The sequence below is a fragment of the Mugil cephalus genome, chromosome 14 (assembly GCF_022458985.1).
Source record: "Mugil cephalus isolate CIBA_MC_2020 chromosome 14, CIBA_Mcephalus_1.1, whole genome shotgun sequence".
NCBI classification, from domain to species: domain Eukaryota; kingdom Metazoa; phylum Chordata; class Actinopteri; order Mugiliformes; family Mugilidae; genus Mugil; species Mugil cephalus.
This window is the reverse complement of record NC_061783.1, coordinates 5,714,638-5,734,584: the sequence shown is the minus strand read 5'-3', so window position 1 is coordinate 5,734,584 and position 19,947 is coordinate 5,714,638. Positions and strand designations below refer to the sequence as shown.

At 44.3% G+C, this 19,947-nt stretch overlaps 1 protein-coding gene across 1 annotated transcript in view; it reads left to right on the top strand.

The window, feature by feature from the left end:
- foxo6b (forkhead box O6 b) overlaps positions 1-18,385 on the top strand; it is a 41,036-nt gene extending 22,651 nt beyond the window's left edge. Inside the window, exon 2 of the mRNA XM_047606047.1 lies at positions 14,180-18,385. Coding sequence (XP_047462003.1) covers positions 14,180-15,877 — 1,698 coding nt within the window. The 3' untranslated portion in view covers positions 15,878-18,385. The remainder of the gene's footprint in view (positions 1-14,179) is intronic.
- Positions 18,386-19,947: the final 1,562 nt, after the last annotated feature.

The following is a 19,947-nucleotide window of genomic DNA, read 5'->3' as shown; positions in this document are numbered from 1 at the left end:
ACACTTACTGAAATATATACACAGTGTAGCTGCAGCCAAGTCCTCCCCTACAACAGCCATTCAGATGGGCTGCAAATATTTTTTCATCCTGACCGGGTCGCGCAAATATGTTCTTTTAGAGCGTAACCCAGATCTTAATGGCCAGATGTACTCTCCCCTGAACACAGGCAGTGCAGTGTTTTTTTTTGTTTTTTTTTACAAGTCTTCACTCAGCCGGACTGGACCCAGCTCGCCCAGAAACTGTATTCTCTCCCTTTTATTCCGAAGCATCCGTCAAATATATTCAAAAGTAAACCCAGTAAACTCCGAAACCACATTTACACATCAAAACTTGTTTGGGCTTGAAGTCAGTCATTTGCTGGGACCTGTTAAATTAAGGGTGGAAATAAGAACTCTAAACCGCTGCGCCGTTTGCCATTTGTGGCTTTTAATTTTGAATTTATTTTATTTACATTTTTTTCCCTCACCGAGCCAACGCAATATTTTCCCCACCGCCTCTGACGGCCTTCCCCTTCCCCGGGAGTCACCGCGTCGCTGCTTGACAGAAAATGGTGTGTCAGACCAGCATCTGACAATTCTGTTCCTAGTCAACAATTTTATAAGTGCTGTGTGATAATTTTGTGCTCAATACAATAACAATAACCAATACCCTTGCCAGCCTTTGGATGGCCCAGTCTACTCAGTCTACTTTAAAGTCATCAACACTAAAAAAAAAAAAGTTGTCATTGCAGGAGAATTTACAGGCTTTTGTCTGGATAGGAAACATGGACGCAGACAGAGCACAGTCAATAAATAACAAGTCAATGTCACCCTGAGCCCACCCCAAGTTTAATGCTTTGTACATAAAAAATAGTGGTGATTAATTCCTGATGAAAATCTACTGTTTAGATTCAAATCAGATGGTGAAATGCTTTTGTGCGTATAGAGCGTGCAGACAGGTCCGAGTTGTAAAATTCTTCAATGTGACGAACCAGTTGTAGATAGTAAAAGGAATGATTAATAAGAACCAGTGAAGTAGGCAAGAGGAAGACGAAAACGGGAAAAGAAAAGAGATGTGTGCATGAGGGAGGGGAAGGATTAGGGAGACAGAGAGACAGAGAGAAAGAGATGGAGGATGGAAACAATTCACTGTCCTTGAAAACCAATAAGGCTAATTTGAATTTGAGACCGAGGACTTCTTCTCTGTTCTTTCGCCTCGTATGACCTCCTCCTCGCCCTTCGTCTGCGCTCCCCAATCAGTTTAATCTCCCTCCGCTCATCCCTCACAGATGCTCTCCCTCTCTCCCTCGCCCCCTTCCATCCGTCGTTCATTACTGCTCACTCACACCAAAGCAGATTTCTTTCCATGACGGATGGGCTCTGTGAACGCTCGCCCGAAAGCTCTGTCACATCTTCGGCTTGTGTTGTAAAAGCTGCGAGGCAGTCGGTTCACTTGGGGACGTGTGTGGCATTTCGGGGGTGAGGGGGGGAAATGGGAGAGTCAAGAAGAGGTTTTGTGTTCGGGGGGGTACTTAGAATCTTTTTGGCGTCTCTGTCAGCGGCTGGATCTTGTTGTGGTCGGCCAGGCAGCGACCATGCTGGCCATGGGAAAGCCTCTGCATGCACATGGGTGCTTTGAAAGGAGAGAGGGTGGGGGCTTTTTTTTTCCTTTTCTTTTTTTCAAGGTCTCCCTCTTCTCCTTCTCGCCCCATCAATTTTCCCTGTGCATTATTGCTACAGTCTCTGTGGTTCTCCAACTAGCCTGCTGCCTCGCAGGCATCTTTACAAGTCCTCCTCTTTCAACATCTTAACCATAACCCCCTCTAGCCTTTCTCTCCTGTGCCCTCACTTTTCCTACCCGTCTCTCTTTCCCTCTCTGTCTACGATGGTCAGGTCTCATGGGGGAAGACAGTTGGCAGGATGCAGGCTTGCTGCCATGGCAACAGGAACCCTCCCTCTCCCTCAGGTCTCCTTAGCAACTAGTAGCTTGGCATTGTAGTAATGAGCCGGCCCAGCATGCCATGCTAGCGAAGCACGAGATGTGTGTGTGTGTGTGTGTTTGTCTGTGTGTGTGTGTGTGTGTGTGTGTGTGTGTTAGCTTGGCTTTGTCTGTTCAAAGGAGGATGCAGAAGGATGCTGAGTGGTGTGATGTCAACTGATAACACAGAGTTAGATTAATTATTTTTTAAAGCATATATATATATATATATATATATATATAATATATATATATATATATATATATATATGTGTGTGTGGTATATATATATATATATATATATATATATATACACACACACATATATATATATATATTTATTTTCAGCTCCACTCAAAAAGAAATGCCAAGCCCTGATCGGGAAGAATGACAGTCACCAGACATCACGCATACTGTGGAGCCGAGTATGATATTTTCCCTTTTAAAATCGGCATGCTTCAAAAGAGCACGTCTGATGACAGATGTGCTTATCTTAAAAGAAATTCGAGTTCCCAAAAACTGTGACTGAGTGAATTAGCAAAACAGTTCGGTGGGAAAAAAAAATCTTCTTTTTTTTTTTTTTTTGAATTCGAGCGTGTATACAAAGTTGACTGTATGAAAAAAAGGAGTAATTGAATCAAATGATTCTGTGAAATATTTATCATTACTATTCCACTCTAGCTTGGTATTTGAGTGTGGGCCCCAAAGCAGCTATCACATTACTGAGAAACAATTAAAGATGAAACTAATGATGTTCCATTATGAACGGAGGCACGCCACCCAAGCTGCACTGAAACATGAGCCTAAGAGATCAGTGTGAGCGTTGTGTTTTGATAAATGTTTCTATCTGAGGCTAGCGCGCAGATTCCAGTGATTTACTGAAATGTGATGTTGTATGAAATGAGGCTCCTGTAAAGGGCTGCAGCGCACTGATGTGGTGTTCCAGGCCTCCTTCCAGGCTGAACTGTACATTTGTGAGCGTTGGGTTGGCAGGATTAAGCCTGCTGCGTTCATGAAATGAAAAGGAGTGACACAGTCGTTACATAAATAGCGACGCGTATGGATGAAATGAGTGCAGTTTGTCGGGGTGTCGCAAATGACTTGCAAAAATAGCTCTTCAAAAGTCGACTCCAATGGTTTAACTTTTTTCCGTCACTTAAATACTGCTGGGCTTGACACATCCAGTGGAGAGGCTGGTTTATACCACCAAGACTGACGTTCAGTAACATCAGTCTCTACTCACTCAGCATCATTACGCTCTGATTTAAGTGTTGAATGTGTTTCAAGACAAAAGTTTTTCTGTTACTTAGCCTGTAGCCCCACAACTGGGGCTGTCAAAAAAATAAAAACACAAATAGTTTAAAAGTCATACTACAACCTGTAAAATGAAAATACAGCCCTCTCAATTATTAGAAACTAATGCTGAATACTATAACCTCAGAGAAGCTAAAATTCTGTGCAGCACTGATTAATTAGAATAATACATTAATTTCACTAATGTTCCTAATGAACTGGCAAAGGTCTCCCATGTGTTTCCTAGTCACAGAGCAGTTGTGGAGTTGTTGCCGATTCATTTTCAAACCCCTAACCCTTGCACAAATATTTTTAATGTAACAAACAACAAGGAAATAGTCTGTGTAAAGGTTTACAACATAAGGCCTGTAACTCTGAAACGTATATATTTATTTAAAGGATCTCATACTGAGGTAGTAAATTTGCGAAGTGACTCGAGGGTGTGTTCAGCCGTCCCTCGGTTAGAAATCTGGCGTTCCTTTCCTCTGGTTTAGTTGCTCAATTACTGAATCACTGCACAGCCACTGTGGACAGACGCGAACATTAGAATTTACTTTGTGTGGTGTGTCTCTTCTAAATAGTTTTTGTTATTGTGAAAGCCACTGCATTCAGCTACAATGCCATGTTTTCCACGCGGACTTAAAGTGAATGACTTAACTGCGAAAAAATAACTATTTAGTCTGATTATCAGACTAGTGATGTTCCCAGCTGAGGTACTTTAATCAAGCAGTGGCTTGGGAGCAAAGGTTCTCAGACTCTGAATATTCAACAATATCTCAGTTTTTCAGACTATTAATGAATATTCAGTACAAAGTGTTGAATGCGCATGGTCACGATTAAGTGGCTTTTCAGTACAAGTGTGGATTGAATCAAAGTGAGCCGCAATTGAGGACTTTACAACTTGATCACCTCGCCTTTAGGAGTCTGGTCTTCATTCAAGGCTGTGCCGTTCTGTTTGGAAACTCTTTAATTACAGATGAAAGGCCAAAAGGTTGAACTCATTATTTGAACATAAGCGATGGTTGTTATTCTTGCAACAAAGCGCGAGGCAGCGTCTGATGCTTGTTCCCGTCCCTCCAGCTCGTCAAGTAACTATAGAGCTTTGTTGCCGTTGTATCGCTGCATTTGCGCAGCTTTTGACTGGGGATCAGTGCATTAGCTGGAGGTGTCGCACAGCCTCTGGTGTGCGGACGGATATGACAGCTGAGTGCTGAGGTGGGTGGTGCTCTCCTGAGACCCGATGGCAGGTGCGATCAGTCCTGTTTATCAGCTTCTCCTTTGGCTCCCATAGGTGTCACGATGCTACACCTGGCGTGTGAAAGCTCCCAGGGGAGGGATAGAAATCACATCCGTGGAGGTGACTCCGTTTATGAGTCAAAGGTGGAGATGACAAACCACGTTTACTCTGGTTACTCTAATTGAGGGTGTTTGTGCTTCATTTGCTCAGTTTCTGAGATTCTAGTGGAAGTGTTGCATTAGAAATTGGCCTAATGCAGTTAAAATATTAAATAGTCCTGACTCAGTTGGGCTATAAAACTAAGTGCCAAAGGTAGAAAACAACAAAAGAAATAAAACCTAAAACCAAAAGAACTTAAGTGAACTTAAACGTTTATTAAAATCTGAAATAGCCACATGGAACCTGTGTTATTATGTGGGAACATTAGGTTAATGTTTGTATTAAATAATAATAATATATAAAGATTGTAAGTGTGAAATTAACCATTATAGCTGGCATAGTGACACACATTCTACCCAAATAAAAAACACTTACAAACAGCACAGTAGCCCAACAAGGTTGAGTAACATGACCCTTCTAAAGCAAATGCAACAAAAGACAAAATCTAACTTTCGTTTTACTCCACAGTGATTACTAACAACACAACATCATTAAAATTTTAGTAAAGTCCTCGAGCAGAACATCATGGTTTTCCTCCCCCCTGGTGTTTGTGATTTAAGGGAGGCCAACAGGAAGGAAGCACCATTCGCAGCCACTCCGGGTCCTTCAGTCTTCACTGAGCTGGCTGTGGCCTGTGGACTGGGCATCACTGGCACGCAGGGAGGATTTTCCGATCCCCTGCCCTGCTTTCAGATGCTCGTTAATCTGCCCGGCTCTATTTTTATCTGCCCTCTCCTCCCGCCCCCGGGCTCTCTGCCTTCGCTCGGTTCCTTATGTCCATCCGCAGAGGGAGAGGCTGCCTCTGCAGGCCAGCAGCTCCAATTAGGGGCCTCTTCGCTGGGAATTGGGCTTGCTGTCCGCCCCCGGCCCCTCAGGCTGTCTTCCCATCTACCTTTTCTCAGGTTAGCCCCAGACGACGCCTCTCTCCACCTCTCTTCTCTCTCCCTGTCTGCCTTGTTTCACTGTCTACTCCCCCCTAGAGCCTGTGGAGCTCCATAGGGAGTAAGGGGGAGTGAAAGGCCTTCTGTCGCCTGAGGGCTGGCTCTAGTCCCTCGGCTGTACTTTGAGGAGAAGCTAACTGGTGCACCTTTCAGGAGGCAGCCTCAGTACAACTGCTGGAGACACTAACTCTGATCCAATTGTCACAGCTACTGCGAGTTTACCACTGAAACTGCTGCTAGTACTGTAAACACTGTTTCTTGTTGTTTAAAAAGACCAAGAACCTTTCAAATGTTGTTCCATTGTTTTCTTCTTTTTGTTTAACCTGCTACATTAGAGCTTTTACTACCTACTGTTTACAACACAAATATTCTTCACGTTCAGTACTGCAGGACGGAAACTATATTTCTTTATACTATTGTTAAATAATCTACAGCTTAGTTCATGTCTAAATAACCAGCTTCTGATTCTACAGTGTTTAGTTATTGTTATGTGTAATTGGTAGGGCTGTCCATAGATGAAAATATTCAGTCACGATTAATCACACGATTATCATTCCTAACACACTTTAACGCACTTAGTTTCATACTAGCTGGACTAGGTAGGATATTTTTCAAGTTGGTTTTACTCTCATCAAGACCATGGTGGTACATCGAGTAAAGAGTCATTAACTGCTGCTATAGTTTGCAGTTATTGTTATGTGTAATCGGTTTTTCGTGATTAATCGCATGATTTCCGATCACAATTATTTTCATACCAATTATAAATGTACCTGGAAGGGACTTTTTTCAAGTTGGTGTTACTCTCATCAACATCTCAGCTGCTCAGAAAGCTCCCTGCTCAGTTCATACTCTGTTCTCATTGACAGTAAATGAAGATAACTTGTTGTTGTTGCTGCTGCTTTGATCACTTCCTGATTTCCCAAACTACTCTTTGGGCAGAGGTCATCATAAGACACATGTGCGAAAACCACATGCTAAAAAAAATTAACAGTGTTATAAGCAATGTGTGTTAACACTTTATTAGCTTTGACAGGCCTCCTATTAGTAATATTCACCAAACCTTATTGGCAGTGATGTTTAAACACTTGCAGCACAACATTTTTATTCTAACTGATGGGACTACACAAGCAAGTTATTGTCTCCTTTAAATGTTCCAAACTAAACTCCAGTCCTCTAGATGCTCAGATCTATTATTTTCCTACAATCCTCCAAAAGAATAGCATCTTTCTTTCCCAGCTTAGCCCCCACCTAAACTCCACATGCTCACACCTTCTCCAACCTCATTAATCCCTCAGCCTCCCACTTCTTTATTTCCCTTCAAAGAGACAAGCGCTGCCCGTGACATCAGTCACAGGAAGTGAATCTTTAGCGTTGACTAATTTCCATCGATTGCCTCCAGACAGGCTTAGCAGACGAGACCCATTCCCACACAGAGCCTGGCTGCTCTCATTTAAGTCTCCCCGCCTGCAGAAAACGCTCCACAATGAACGCAGTCAGCGCTTTTATCTTCTCCCCCACTCCTGCTTATTATCAAATAAATGCGCGGCATAGAGAGATACCCATTGACAGGACCGTGCATAATGACTCCTGGCTGTGTGAAATGGATTAATAAATAATGCTTGAGCAAGGGGAGAAAACGGCTTTGCCTAGTCCCAGTACTTCTCAACAAGGCGGCGTAAAACAATCCCCACAACACTCAGCTAGGTTTGGGACAGACCACATCTAATGGGGCACTGCACGGAATTTAAAACGCAACACTCCTCTTGAATGCACCGTAGAATGCTTCATAAATTAGAGGTGGGCTCCTTAAAATGTGGAGCAGACAGCACTATAAAATCCACTACATGATGTTCTACTGAATCCTCCAAAGAATCCCCTCTAAGAAGTATCTCTCCCGTGAGGACGGAGAGGTAAAAGCAGCCTATAAAAATGTCCGGAAGCACAACTCCTCTGCAACTTGTTTCGCTGCAGCAGAAGGTAAATCAGTTTCCTTTTTTGCTTCTGCCTTCATGCTCTCATGAGTGTACCAATGGCTCAAAGACGCGTATCCTGCGGTTTCTGTGTGCGGACTCAATCGAAAGGCACACAGTTGAGCCTGCAAACACAAGAGGCCTCCTTGTTTTTAACAAAGCATCCCCATCCATTCCGTGTCAGTGACATATTGCTTCATTAACACTCTTGGCTTTGTGTATATTGACAGCTTTTTCAAAATGGCAGAGAGTAAAAGTGTTCCTGCTGCCGGCTCTGCACCAGCGGGGCTTAAACAGACTATAAAACCCAAACTCAGGCCGTGATAGTGAAGTGTGCTTTGACTGCCACTGTGCCCCCTGTGCCAAAGTAATAAGTCTGTCTGAGACATGGGGTGAAAAGGTCTCAATCTCCTTAATGCTAGATTAAGGAGCAGCTTGATCAAGGCGTCTTAAGTGCTTCATTTTGGAATCAGGATCAATAGCCACTAAGAAGAATTGAGCTAGGAGCTTCGGTAGGTAGAGCTGATTGAATAGAGGCTAATGACTTCTCAGAAGCCCTTTACAGCAGAGGAATAGATCATACTGTATGTCCTGCTTGTGATTTTTTTTTCTCCCCGTTTTAGCTGTTTGTCCTTTAAATCGTACAGAAAGGCTTATTCTCTTCCCCAACTCGGGTTTCCAACCAGACAATGTAATTCAAATTACACTTTTCAATACAATTCCATTCATATAGCAACAATAGCAGTCGAAATTGTCTCAAGGAGCTTTACAGAACCCAGAGCCTGAAACTCTAACCTTAGCACCAAGGAAAAGGAAAAACTCTCTTTTAACAGGAAGACACCTTGAACAGAACCCAGCTCAAATGGATGGCGGGTTGGTGGGGGGGCTCATCTACTTGGGGCTGGCTGGGTAGAAAGTATCAAAGCTTAGTATTAAGATGGATGTACTAACAGGCAGGACTCTAGTGATAAACATGTTTTCTATCAGGAGCAGCGGCTACAGTAAGGCTGTGAACGTGACAAATAGCACGGGGTCAATCCAGACGTACTTTGTAGCCCCGTGAAAACCTGTGCTTGTTTTTCTTGCCTCCCAATAACTGCCCGACCAATTATGTCTATCAACGGCGCGCCCACCCTCAATCGCCATGATCCGACCAATCCCCACCCTGTCTCTGTGGTTTCAGGGTGAAACCCAGCTGAGGAGTGCCCAGAATTAACTAGGATTAGCTTTGGATTGTTAGGGATTACTCAGGCTGGAGAGGGATTAAGTATGATTGCCAGTTTGGGGTAGGGTGGAGAGGAGGGGGGTTCCTGTGTGTGAGTTCTTGTGCGCGTGCACGTCGAGATGAACACATTGTAAAATATATATATTGGTAGCGTTTGTTTACATGTGTCAGCTCAGCTTCTGTAGTCCTTTACACTAGGTACAGTCGATCCACAGAGCTTTACAGCGCATATGGGAAGAAGCCGAAGGAAAGAATGGAGACAACACAACCAAACAAAAATAAAGGAGAAGAAGTAAAAGCAATAACAACAGATAATAAAAGATAATAAAATAAATAATAGTAATAGCCCTAATAATAATGGAAGTATTATGATACAACAGACCCCAAGGGCAAAGTCATGGAATAGGCCACCCATGCTCCCATACAGACATCCAAAAATACAAAAGAGCTACAAACAACACTGTGTACCTTACCGATGTATTGCATCATTTTACATCTATTTGTAGCCCAGTTTGTATCTGCAATACCTCATTGTGCTCCTGCATCTCATTTTGACTGTATGATTCTGGAATGTTTTACAGGTGAAGACATGGGTCCCGGTGACCCCTTGACCATTCATTTCGCAGTCCTTCATTGACAATGATAACGACCTCATATTGGCTGTTGTATCGAGGTAACATATAAGGCTATGCCCAGACACAAAGCTCCATTGAGAGAATTTACCAGTAGTAGAGAAACAGCAAGAGGGAAAAGGGCTACATCATTCTCGTTGCTATGCAACACAAACTGGATAATTTGCAATGGATGTAATTAGCGTTAGCTAGGTTACCCAGAATAAAAAAAAAGGGACAAAGGGGGTTGAAAATAATAATAATCAAGAAAATTAGCCGTTCCTCTGTTATTGCTTTTCAGAAATGAAGGATGTGAGTACGTGGCATCTTGCTGAAGAGAACACATGTTTCTGATCATGCAAAAGACTGTTAGCAGTCAAACAGAAAACAGGGGACAAAATATTGCTAAGACTTATACAATATGGGCATTTATACAATACAGAAGATGCGTGATCTGTCACCTAATTCAAAGAAACGTTGCGGACAATGTTCCAAATACTGTTCAAGTTGACAAAACTAAACCAAAGCTAGGTAACTAGCAGCTTCATGAGCTTTCACATGTTATTTTCATTTAAATGCTACTTTGGGTCTACATAAGCCACTTCAGACTCTGAACAAATGTCCTGTGGATGAAAACAAAGCAGCTACCTATCTAGGTCATCTTGCACGTCACCCCCTTCACCATGAATTGAACGAACTCCACCTGATGAAGACCACGAAGTACCGTTGACAGTTATGAGCAAGGAAAAAAGAAATATTTTGTGAGATTGCAGTTGCGGCACACAGTGTATATAGATACATGATGTGGGTCAAAATATTGCCCTGTCGGTCGGTCTTATCTTGCTGAGCCGCACACTCAAAGCCAGACATAAATTGTTGCCTGGTGTGGCATTTAGAAAAAGGGGACAAGTGTAAGAATTCAGCGTACAGACAGATTTGTGTGTCCACGGGCCATTAGCTAACCACTGGACTGACTATCCCTTGACTCAGTGAAAGCAGCAGTGTGTCAGGGTCACACTCAGTCACTATTTATGTAGAATATACAGTAACAGAGCTGCAAACAGTGCAGTGGATTCCCTGTAGAGGAGCAGGGTGGATGTGAGGACAGATTCAGTCATTGTTCTCTCTGCAACGGTGCATCTCCTCCTGCATTAGGCTGAACGCGAGCTCAGAGCAGTTTCCTCCACTTCAGAATCACTCTTTCTGACAAGTTAATATATATCCTGAAGCTGGGACGGGCAGCTATGCGCCACAGAAGGCTGCAAAGCTGAAGGTTTCATTTCAGCCAATGGTCATGTTGGATGATTTCACAAATCTGCTCCTCCGTTGTTACTGACAGCGTGCTAATCATCTCTTCTATATAGACTTTGATCTCCATAATAATTTCATCATTGCGATGTGATGGTTGAATCACGCTCTAGAGTCTCTTTTAAATACTGGATGTATGTTAACCTCCAAATCATGGTGCTCATCATAAATAATCATTAATAATTAAGAGATTGCTTGATGTTTTTTTTTTCTTCATAAATGACTGAACTGCTTTCCAGACCATTGCAAAAGTGAAAGTGTTTTCTCATCTGACACAAATCTGGTTCAGGTTTGGTTAAGATTCGTCATTGTCTGCTTTCTGCACGGTCGGCACACCTCATCCAACCCAGTGGGAGAAACGCCATTAGTGAGAACATGTCTGACCTGCACCATCTCCAGCTGACTGAACCTGAGAAATAGCAGCACGGTCAGGATGGCCAGGTCTGGGACACTGTCATGCGTGAAAATAACTTGAAACGAAAACCTTTATTAATTATTACCCAGGAATACTAGAAAAAAGGCATTTTTTGCCAGCATTATTATGATGAAATTAATTTAGTTTGACTGAATGCGTTGTCACATACATAATTTCGCTTGATGAATTGGATGTCCATTCAAGTTCCGACCTGAAATGGATTCAGCTTGGACAAAAAATATGAATAAACTTCTATCGGGAGTCTACTGATGTTCCACGACCTCCAGAGGCCTCTTATAGCTCCATTCGTCTCAAGCTAATATGCTGAGGTTTCTCTGAATCATTATCTCCTGTGTTTAGGTATGGCTGGAAATTAGAAATCAGAAATTACAACGCTGATTGTGGAGCACCAGAGTTTCAGCCTTTGGTAGTTCCAGCAGAGCAAAGTCAGTGTCCATTTGTGCAAATTGTCACTTTAATCGTGTAATCAGAAGACAATGCAGAGCAGACAGCTGCCACAATATAGTACTGTACAATATATCAGAAGGCAGAGGAATAACAGTCTGCTGTTCTGCTATAATTGTTGCTCCTCCATACACACACACACACACACACACACACACACACACACACACACACACACAAAATCTGCTAATCACAGCTTGGTACAGGTAGCGAGGCATTGGGAGTACTGGTGATTGAGCCTCCCTGGTGGATTGGAAGTAGGAATCTGACAGTCTCAGATAAAAGGCTGTTTGGAGTTGCCTGCAGCATCAAACAGCGTCAGCCTCCTCCCCGCCTCCTCCCCCCTGCTTCTTCTCGCCACCATCACCTCCCGTCCCCTCTCCTCTCCTTTTGGTTTACTCTGTTGCCATGGCTACGCTCAGCCGGAGCCGTCATGTTGTGGAGGAACCTGTCGGGGCGCCGCTCTCAGATCACCTGACGCGGGTCGCCTCCACCGGCGGCCTCTTTCACGCGGCGGCGTCGTTCAATTTGGCTTTGATTAAGTCTGCTCTCCATAGTGTGCCGCAAAAGAGGAGTGTAGTCTGGGCTATTTCGTCGCCGGGCTTTGAGCTCGTGCAATTCTGTCAACCTGGTGTTTGGGAGAGGACCCCTCTGAACAGCAGAAAAACATAAATACATGTCTCCTATCCAATTTCCACGTCCGTGAAGAGAGTCTAGTCAAAGCAGCGTGATTTAAGTGGAGGATTGGGCGAAATTACCTGCTAGGAGTCGTGCTGTGGGGATGTGTGTAGGTGGAGGGGGTTTTTCTGCGTGAATGAAAATAGCAGTAGTTATGATAGGAGAAGACTGATTCGAAACCCACTTAAAGCTGAATTCCTCCCGTAAACATTTTTGCGAGAAACCTATTACCTGCTGCTTTGAATGCTGTGCTTTTCATAATACACAGCAGCAACAAAGAGCCATCACTACTTTTAGCTGGCCGTCCAGCTTGCAACCACGTGGCCCTGCATGCTGCAAGAATACGTGCGTGTATATGTGTGTGTGTGTGTGTGTGTGTTTGTGGAGGGGGGGAATGGTGTTATATTATGCTGACTGTATGACTGCACTGCATTGCAAGGGTGAAATGTAAGCTGGCCCCCCATCGAACACATATTTTCATCTCCCGCTGTTTGTTTCTGACATTTGCTCGCCTTTCATTCAGTATGAATGAATGAGTGAATGGAAGAGAGGAGGAGGGGGGCGAAAGTTGTGTAAGGTGATGAGAGGATGGATGTGGAGCCAGGGAGAGAATGAGCAATGTCGTGATCAAGAGAGGCTGGGACACGGAGAGGGAGATGAATGGGGCTGAGAGCAGGAAAATTGGACAGGAGGCGGGGAGTGAATGAAGATAGAGAATGGCTGGAGATATCGGGAGACAGAGATTGTGAGCTATGTGCAGGTAATAAACAAGGCAGAAATAGATAGATATCTCTGGAGAGGAAGAAGAAAAGTGTGTGATTGAGTATGAGGCGTGGAGGGGTGTGGGGTCTCTTCCTCCCGAAAGAGCAGAAAAGAGAAAAGCTTAAAAAAGAAATGAAGGAAAGAAAGAGAGGGCAGAAAGGGAGAGAGTGTGAATAATGACACAAGCAGGAAAGATTTGGATGAACATGCTGTACTTAGACTAACTTGGCCAGCTGAGATGATGTGTATCCCTGCTAAGCTCTCCTTTAGGCAGGCTTAGATCTCATCAACTCACTCCAGGTTGGCACCAGCTTCAAATGCTGCTGCGGAGCCCCGGATTAACTATACAGCCGTCACTCAAACGCATAAACAGGGGTCTGGAGAGGCTTATCCTATACACTCCCCCACCCCACCCCCCACAGAAGCGCACAATTCAAACCCACCCACAATAACCACTTTCGTCCTCCCTTCAAAGCTACTCACAGGAAGACTCGATCATAACTATATCCGCCGTGGTTGCCTACAGTCATGTTAATTGTGCCATGACTTTAAAAGAGGTTAAATGAGCATGACCCCCCCCCCCCCCCCCCCCCCCCCAATTTACTTTCCCTCTATCTTATTCCAGGCCTGTGTACGATGGTTCCTTTTTCCATGCTCGTGCTCTTCCAGATTTTCTCCTGTCAAATCATGCCTCCCCCTTTCCTCCCTCCCAACTTCCCTCTCCCTCCCAGTCTCTGGCTGGATCTCGGGCTTTCATATTTGGAGGCCTTGCAATCGATATGTGCTGTCTGTGATTGGGTTGCCTCGCGTGATTCATTTCTGTAACCTTGGTGATGGTTTGATGTGGAGGCTGCACCCATGTCCATATTATGACTCAGTGAGCGCGTGTGGAGAGAAGAGGCTGGTCAAGGGAGGTATCGATTGGTCCTTCACTCTGCCAGCCCTCTTCGCTCTCCCCTTCATCTTACGCCTTTTCTTTCTTTCTTTTTTTCCACATGCCGTGCAGCCTTGATGATTTGGCCATAATTTGAAATGACTTTGTGTTTTCCAGAAATGATTATTTAACCCTAAATGCTCCCCTAGGTGTTAATGATTATCTCCTTTTTCTCTCTCCCTTTTCTGCTTATTCCACCTTCCCTTCTTTCTCTCTCATTCCAGAACTCGATCAGACACAACCTGTCCCTGCACAGTCGCTTCATCCGGGTGCAAAATGAGGGGACTGGAAAGAGCTCCTGGTGGATGCTCAACCCAGAAGGAGGCAAGATGGGTAAGGGACCCAGACGACGTGCGGCTTCAATCGATAATGGAGGCCGCTACTTGAAGACGAAGGGTCGCATCAGCCGGAAGAGGACAGGAGCCATAGGCCTTGGACGAGTACAAGGTCAGGGAGCGGGATCAGCAATGCAGGGATCTCCAGAGCATGGCAGCCCAGCAGGCAAGGGAGGTGTGGGCATGGGTGGTGAGGAGTATGACACCTGGACAGACATCCATTCCCGCACCTCATCCTCAGCCTCTACACTGAGTGGCTGCCTGTCGCCCATCCTAGCTGAGGCAGAGGCTGATGAACCAGAGGAGGCTGGACTCTCCTGTTCAGCTTCACCACGACTGTACCCCAGTCCCAGCAGTACCCGCTCCCCTGCCTTGGGCACTGGTGGTCACTGCCCCACTGTGGAGCTGCCTCAGCTAACCGACCTGACTGGGGCTATAAGTCTAGATGAGACTGGCTATCCCCAGCCACCACAAATCAAATGCAATGGTTATCCCTATGTGCCTGGGCCAAAGGCAGAGGGTTCCTACTGTGGACCCATGTATGGACAGCCTCCCATGGGAATGCTCCGCCACCATGCTCCCATGGAGACCATCCAGGAGAACAAGCCAGTCAGCTTTCAGCGCCCACTGAGGGGCTACTCAGAAAACAACGCCCTGCAGAGTCTGCTTACCGGAGGTCCTGCATACTGCAACAAAGACACAGTGCTAGGCCAGAGACCGGAAACACACACACTAATGACACAGGGAACCAATGGTATTCACAGCCAGCACAGCCACAATCAAAATCGCAGTCACAATCATAACCACAATCACAGCCAAGAGCACGCTCACAATCCCAACCTACACAATGGTCATGGTTCAGTCCATGACCAGAACACAACCCATCAGAACCACAATCAGAGTCACAAACACCAAGCCAGCCTCGACTACAGCCACAAGCCCCATCCTGCCCATGACTATGGTCCAAGTCATGAGCACAGTCACAGAAATAAAGTAAATCCCAGTCATGATCACAACCCACACTCCAGTCAGAGTCAAATGCACAACCCTCATAACCCTATGCACAGCGGGCCTCACCATCAGGCTCTATCTCCACGGGTGAGCACTGACATTCTGCAGCCCTATAGTCTCAAGACCTCTAACCACTATGGGCCCCGCCCCCACCTCCCAACATCCCCTTCCCTGCCGCCCAACCCTGCTGGCGTTATGGACGTTCCCCAGGACCCCTGCCGCCTGGCATCCGCACCTCGGCACCAGCCTTACCCTGGAGCTCACCATCAGAGTATGGCTGACTCCTGGCATGGCTACTACCACAACAACCACCATCCAGGGAATGCTGGTTATCAGGGCCAACAGCACAGCTCCCACAGTAGAATGGTTGCCAACTTGGAGATGGATAATGTATCTAATAGTCTGGACTGTGATGTGGACTCCATCTTACTCAATGACTTTATGGACACAGAGAGCATGGACTTCAACTTTGATGGCTCTCTCTCCCAAGGAGTGGGAATGGGAATGGGGATGAGTTTAGGGGCTTTTGCTTGCCCTCCACCGGCACATAGCAACCAGAGCTGGGTGCCAGGGTGAACTCAGGCCTAAGAGTTTGGAGTGACAAACAAAGCTCAACCACTGGGCTTGACTGCTGTGGGCTGTACCCTTGAACTGATTGACTGTGATTCTTTTTCTTGAAGACAATACATATGGTCATTTACTTTCCTGGGAACACCCTACACTCCCACATTGTACTCTTTCTTGCTCTCTTCCACCTTATTTATAAAATCTTCTCTCCCCATGTTGAATCTGCCACCAACCAGCCCAGTGCTAAACCCCCTTCTACTCATTTGTTTTTAGTTTTGCTTTTTTTTTTTTTTTTTTTTAATGCTCTCCTCCCAATCTCATCATGCCCGTCCTAAGCTCTCAAGCACTTTACATCCATCTCTTCATACAGATGCAGTAACACAAAGACCAGGCAAAGTCATGTTGTGTGTTGGCTTAAGTTTAATGTATGCAATCCACTTTACAGTATTATCTCTCTCTGCGAAGGAGGTGTTGTTCTTGACTTGAGAACATGATCAAACAGCTGCATAAATATCCTCCAACGTGTAGAGGTGCTCTCAGATTGGGGGTTAAAAGGCAGGAGGGGCTTTGAGGTTCAAGGATGAAGAAGAAATTAAGGTTTTTAGAAGAAGAGGGAATAAAAACTAAAGCTATTGTGATTCGTCCTCTCGCTGGTCGACGGTGGTGTTTCCTGTTCAGTTCAGTGAAGAAGGACAGTCATCCATCAGGCAAACATCAACAACACTCCATTGAAATGCAACATCCCTTCTTTAATCTCCAAAGTAATGCCAGAGTGATGCATCGCTATTGCAAATCTAATGCGCCACTCAGCCTGTATGTTTTTTCTCACACACACACGCACACTTCAACTCCGGACACACCGGCTTAATGTGTTTTGGCGAAAGTGATGATTAAAGTCACTCTGCACTAAATGGGGGAAGGATTGAAAGGGGTGGTGTTGGGGGAGCATAGAGGGGAGATGATAGGAGAGGAGAAATGCAAATATTCCCTCTGTGCCTCTTCCTCTCCATTTTGTGGATTTATGTAGCTTTCCCCGTAATGAAATAAGCAACGATCAGAGCCTGGTGTACATCCTGAGGAGCTCTCCCATTGGCCTTCACTGGGCTGCCTCTGCGTAGCACCTTCACCAGCTGACCCCAGAACAGCTTAGCGAGCAACTGCGGTCAGGCCAGGATGTTGATGGAGTTGCTGTCCTCAGACCCCATGCAACCTTGTCTAATTCACTAACACACAGGTTCAGCCCCACTATGCGCTTTTACTCCTGCGTATTGCTCGCTGATGAACAGCGTCAGCAGATTACTATTTGGTGCTATCTCCAGTTTCCAGACTGCCTCCTATCGCGCCGCCCCATCCCGAGGTTACTCAGAGGGTAAACAAGAGTAATTAACCGCCAAACAAGATGGATGATTTATGCAAGTGCGTGTATTCGCTCATTGGCACAAAGTCATAATTCTTCCCCACCACCAAGCACAAGGAGGGTGATTTTTTGAGAGGTGGTGCCCAGCAACAAAGTAAGGCAGCTGGCAAGTGGCGTGCTTACAGTGTCCTTCAAGCATCCTCTTTACAAGCGTTCTTGCCCCGTCCTGGCCACAGCTTTACTTTGCTGTCGTCTTTTCTTGTGCTCGTTCAGTGGTTGTGCAGTCGTCCGTCCTGTTTCAATGCAGCGTGGATTGGAGCTTTCGTGTGCGTTTTATTTTATTCGCTCGTTGCAGAAATACAGGGGTTACTTTAAACCCCTCATTCTGGCACCTGTCCTTCACAAGACAGACAGAGGTAGGAAGGTAGGTAGGTAGGAAGGAAGGAAGGAAGGAAGAAAGATAGATAGATGAAGAGGAATACCGAACTGGAAGGATGGAGCTAAATGAGTAGGCAGGATCTGTGAGATTGTTAGAGATTTTCCAGCTCGGTAGCTTTCTGTAGAATTGGCCGTTTCAATCAGGCCAAATGTCAAGTGCTACTCAGCCAGCTCTTGTGAGCTTTGACCAGAAAGACACTTTTCCCTACTGATCAAGGACAATGACGGGTATTTCCATATACATTTTTGTTTGATTTCTTCTTTTCTTGAGTTAAGATGGCCCATTGTTGTAACCCAGCTGTAATTTGTTCTCTGGCCTGTGTGCACATGTGTGTCAAGCTTCTTGTGTGTGTGTGTGTGTGTGTGTGTGTGTGTTTGTATGGGTGTGTGTGTGATGTACAAGAACTAATTAAGAAAATATTGTTGAGAACCACCTTGCCCTGGTATTGTCCATTTCTGGCCGAGTGCAGCATACATAATATATACAGTTTATATTTATTGGTTAGGGAGATGGGTCTATGGAGGGCCACTCAGACCCCACACTGCCACATTGTCCTTTTGATGACAAAGGGGCAGAATGCGATTTCAGTTTGACTACATTTCATTCTGTACATAATCTATATTGAGATAATTGTATTATAATTTTTTTGCAAATATCTTTTTTTTTCTAAAAGGATGTATCTGCTCATCTGGTGACCGTAAAATAAAAACAATAAAAACAATGTTCTTTGCATTATTTTCATACACGGCCGTATGTGAAGTGTCAAGTGTGAGTGTGAAGGATTTGGAAGGATTTATTAGCAGAAATGAAATGCGTTTATAATCACCTGGACTTTAGTTAGCTTAGAGGGAGCATTTCATATCAAACAAACCAAACAGACTCTGGAGTCCCTTTTTTCACATTTTCATTTTGAAATGCAGTGAAAAGGGAGGAATGAGAATAATTATACAGGTTTCGGTTCTGGTTCAGTTTTTGAAGTGTTTATGAAGGCACACCGGAAAACTACGTTCTACATTCCAGTCACTGACACCAGGTCAGTTTGCACATACACTTTGATTTAATTTTATTGATGATGCTAAGATTAACTACATCAGCATAATTAGTACTGTTGCTGCAAATTAAAGAATTATAACAAGCAGGTGAACAGAAGCCTAAACAGAACAGAAATGAAAAAGAAATACTTTGGGGGATCATGGGTGAATGTTTTCTTTGTTTCCCTCATTTTTGTCTTTATATAAAGCAATATGAGGTGAATAAGAAAATTCTGCACAGGGTTCATGAAACATGCGCTGACAGATAAATGTGTTCAGCTGTACAGTATATGTTGATGAATTATGTTTGAGCTTAAATTGAATGCTGAGGCAAAGCACTTTGCAGTTAGCACGATCATATGGCCCTTTAAACTCTGACAAGAGCAGCAGGCTTAAGCGTTGTGGTCGGTACATACCAACAAAGCAGTGCAAGTTGTCAGGCCGTGTTACACTCACACAGAAAAAGGAAAGAAAGCAAAAATGAAAACCATCTGAGGGCTGCAAACAGAGTATAAGCCCCTTTTCAGCAATGCTAAAAACTTTAGTGAATCAAGTTAACAAATAAAATCTCATTTTTTAAATGGGCAGTCGTATCAAACGTCTGCTGGCAGCCATGCACATGATTAAAGCCACAGGAGGAGGCCAGGAAACTGTCAAAACTACAGACATGGACCAGGAAACATCCCTTCAACACCTGACAGCATAACCAGCGATCAACTATCAACACCTGAAGACAATGGTAAGCGTCAATACAAAGGTTTAATATTCTCTGGGAATTTAATTTAGCTGGCACTTGATTAGGCATTTAACACATAAAAAAAGTAACAAGGATTTTACTAAAGATTCACATTTTTAGGCTTTGTGCTGATTTTATATCATAAATGAAATAAACAGCCTTTGTTTTATCTTTCTGATTCATCTCACTTTATTGTGCCAGTGACTAGAGCATGTCTGGATAACTGAGACAGGCCACCATCATCTTCATAAGACATACTATCACATCTACTTTAATAATAATAAAAAAAAATGAAATTACGTATGACAGTTAAAATTTGATCTTACAGAAGAGCAATCTGGAGGTATGCAAAGTATTGATGAATGCCTCAAAAGTGTAATTCTGCATATGCACAATTCATGCATGAGGCCGATTGTCTTTTTAATGGGCTCAATGAACTGAAGATCACATTTCACAAACAGCAGGTGGGCTGCTTTTGTGGTTCGTGGCGTTTAAATTCTTGTTAAAATCACAGAT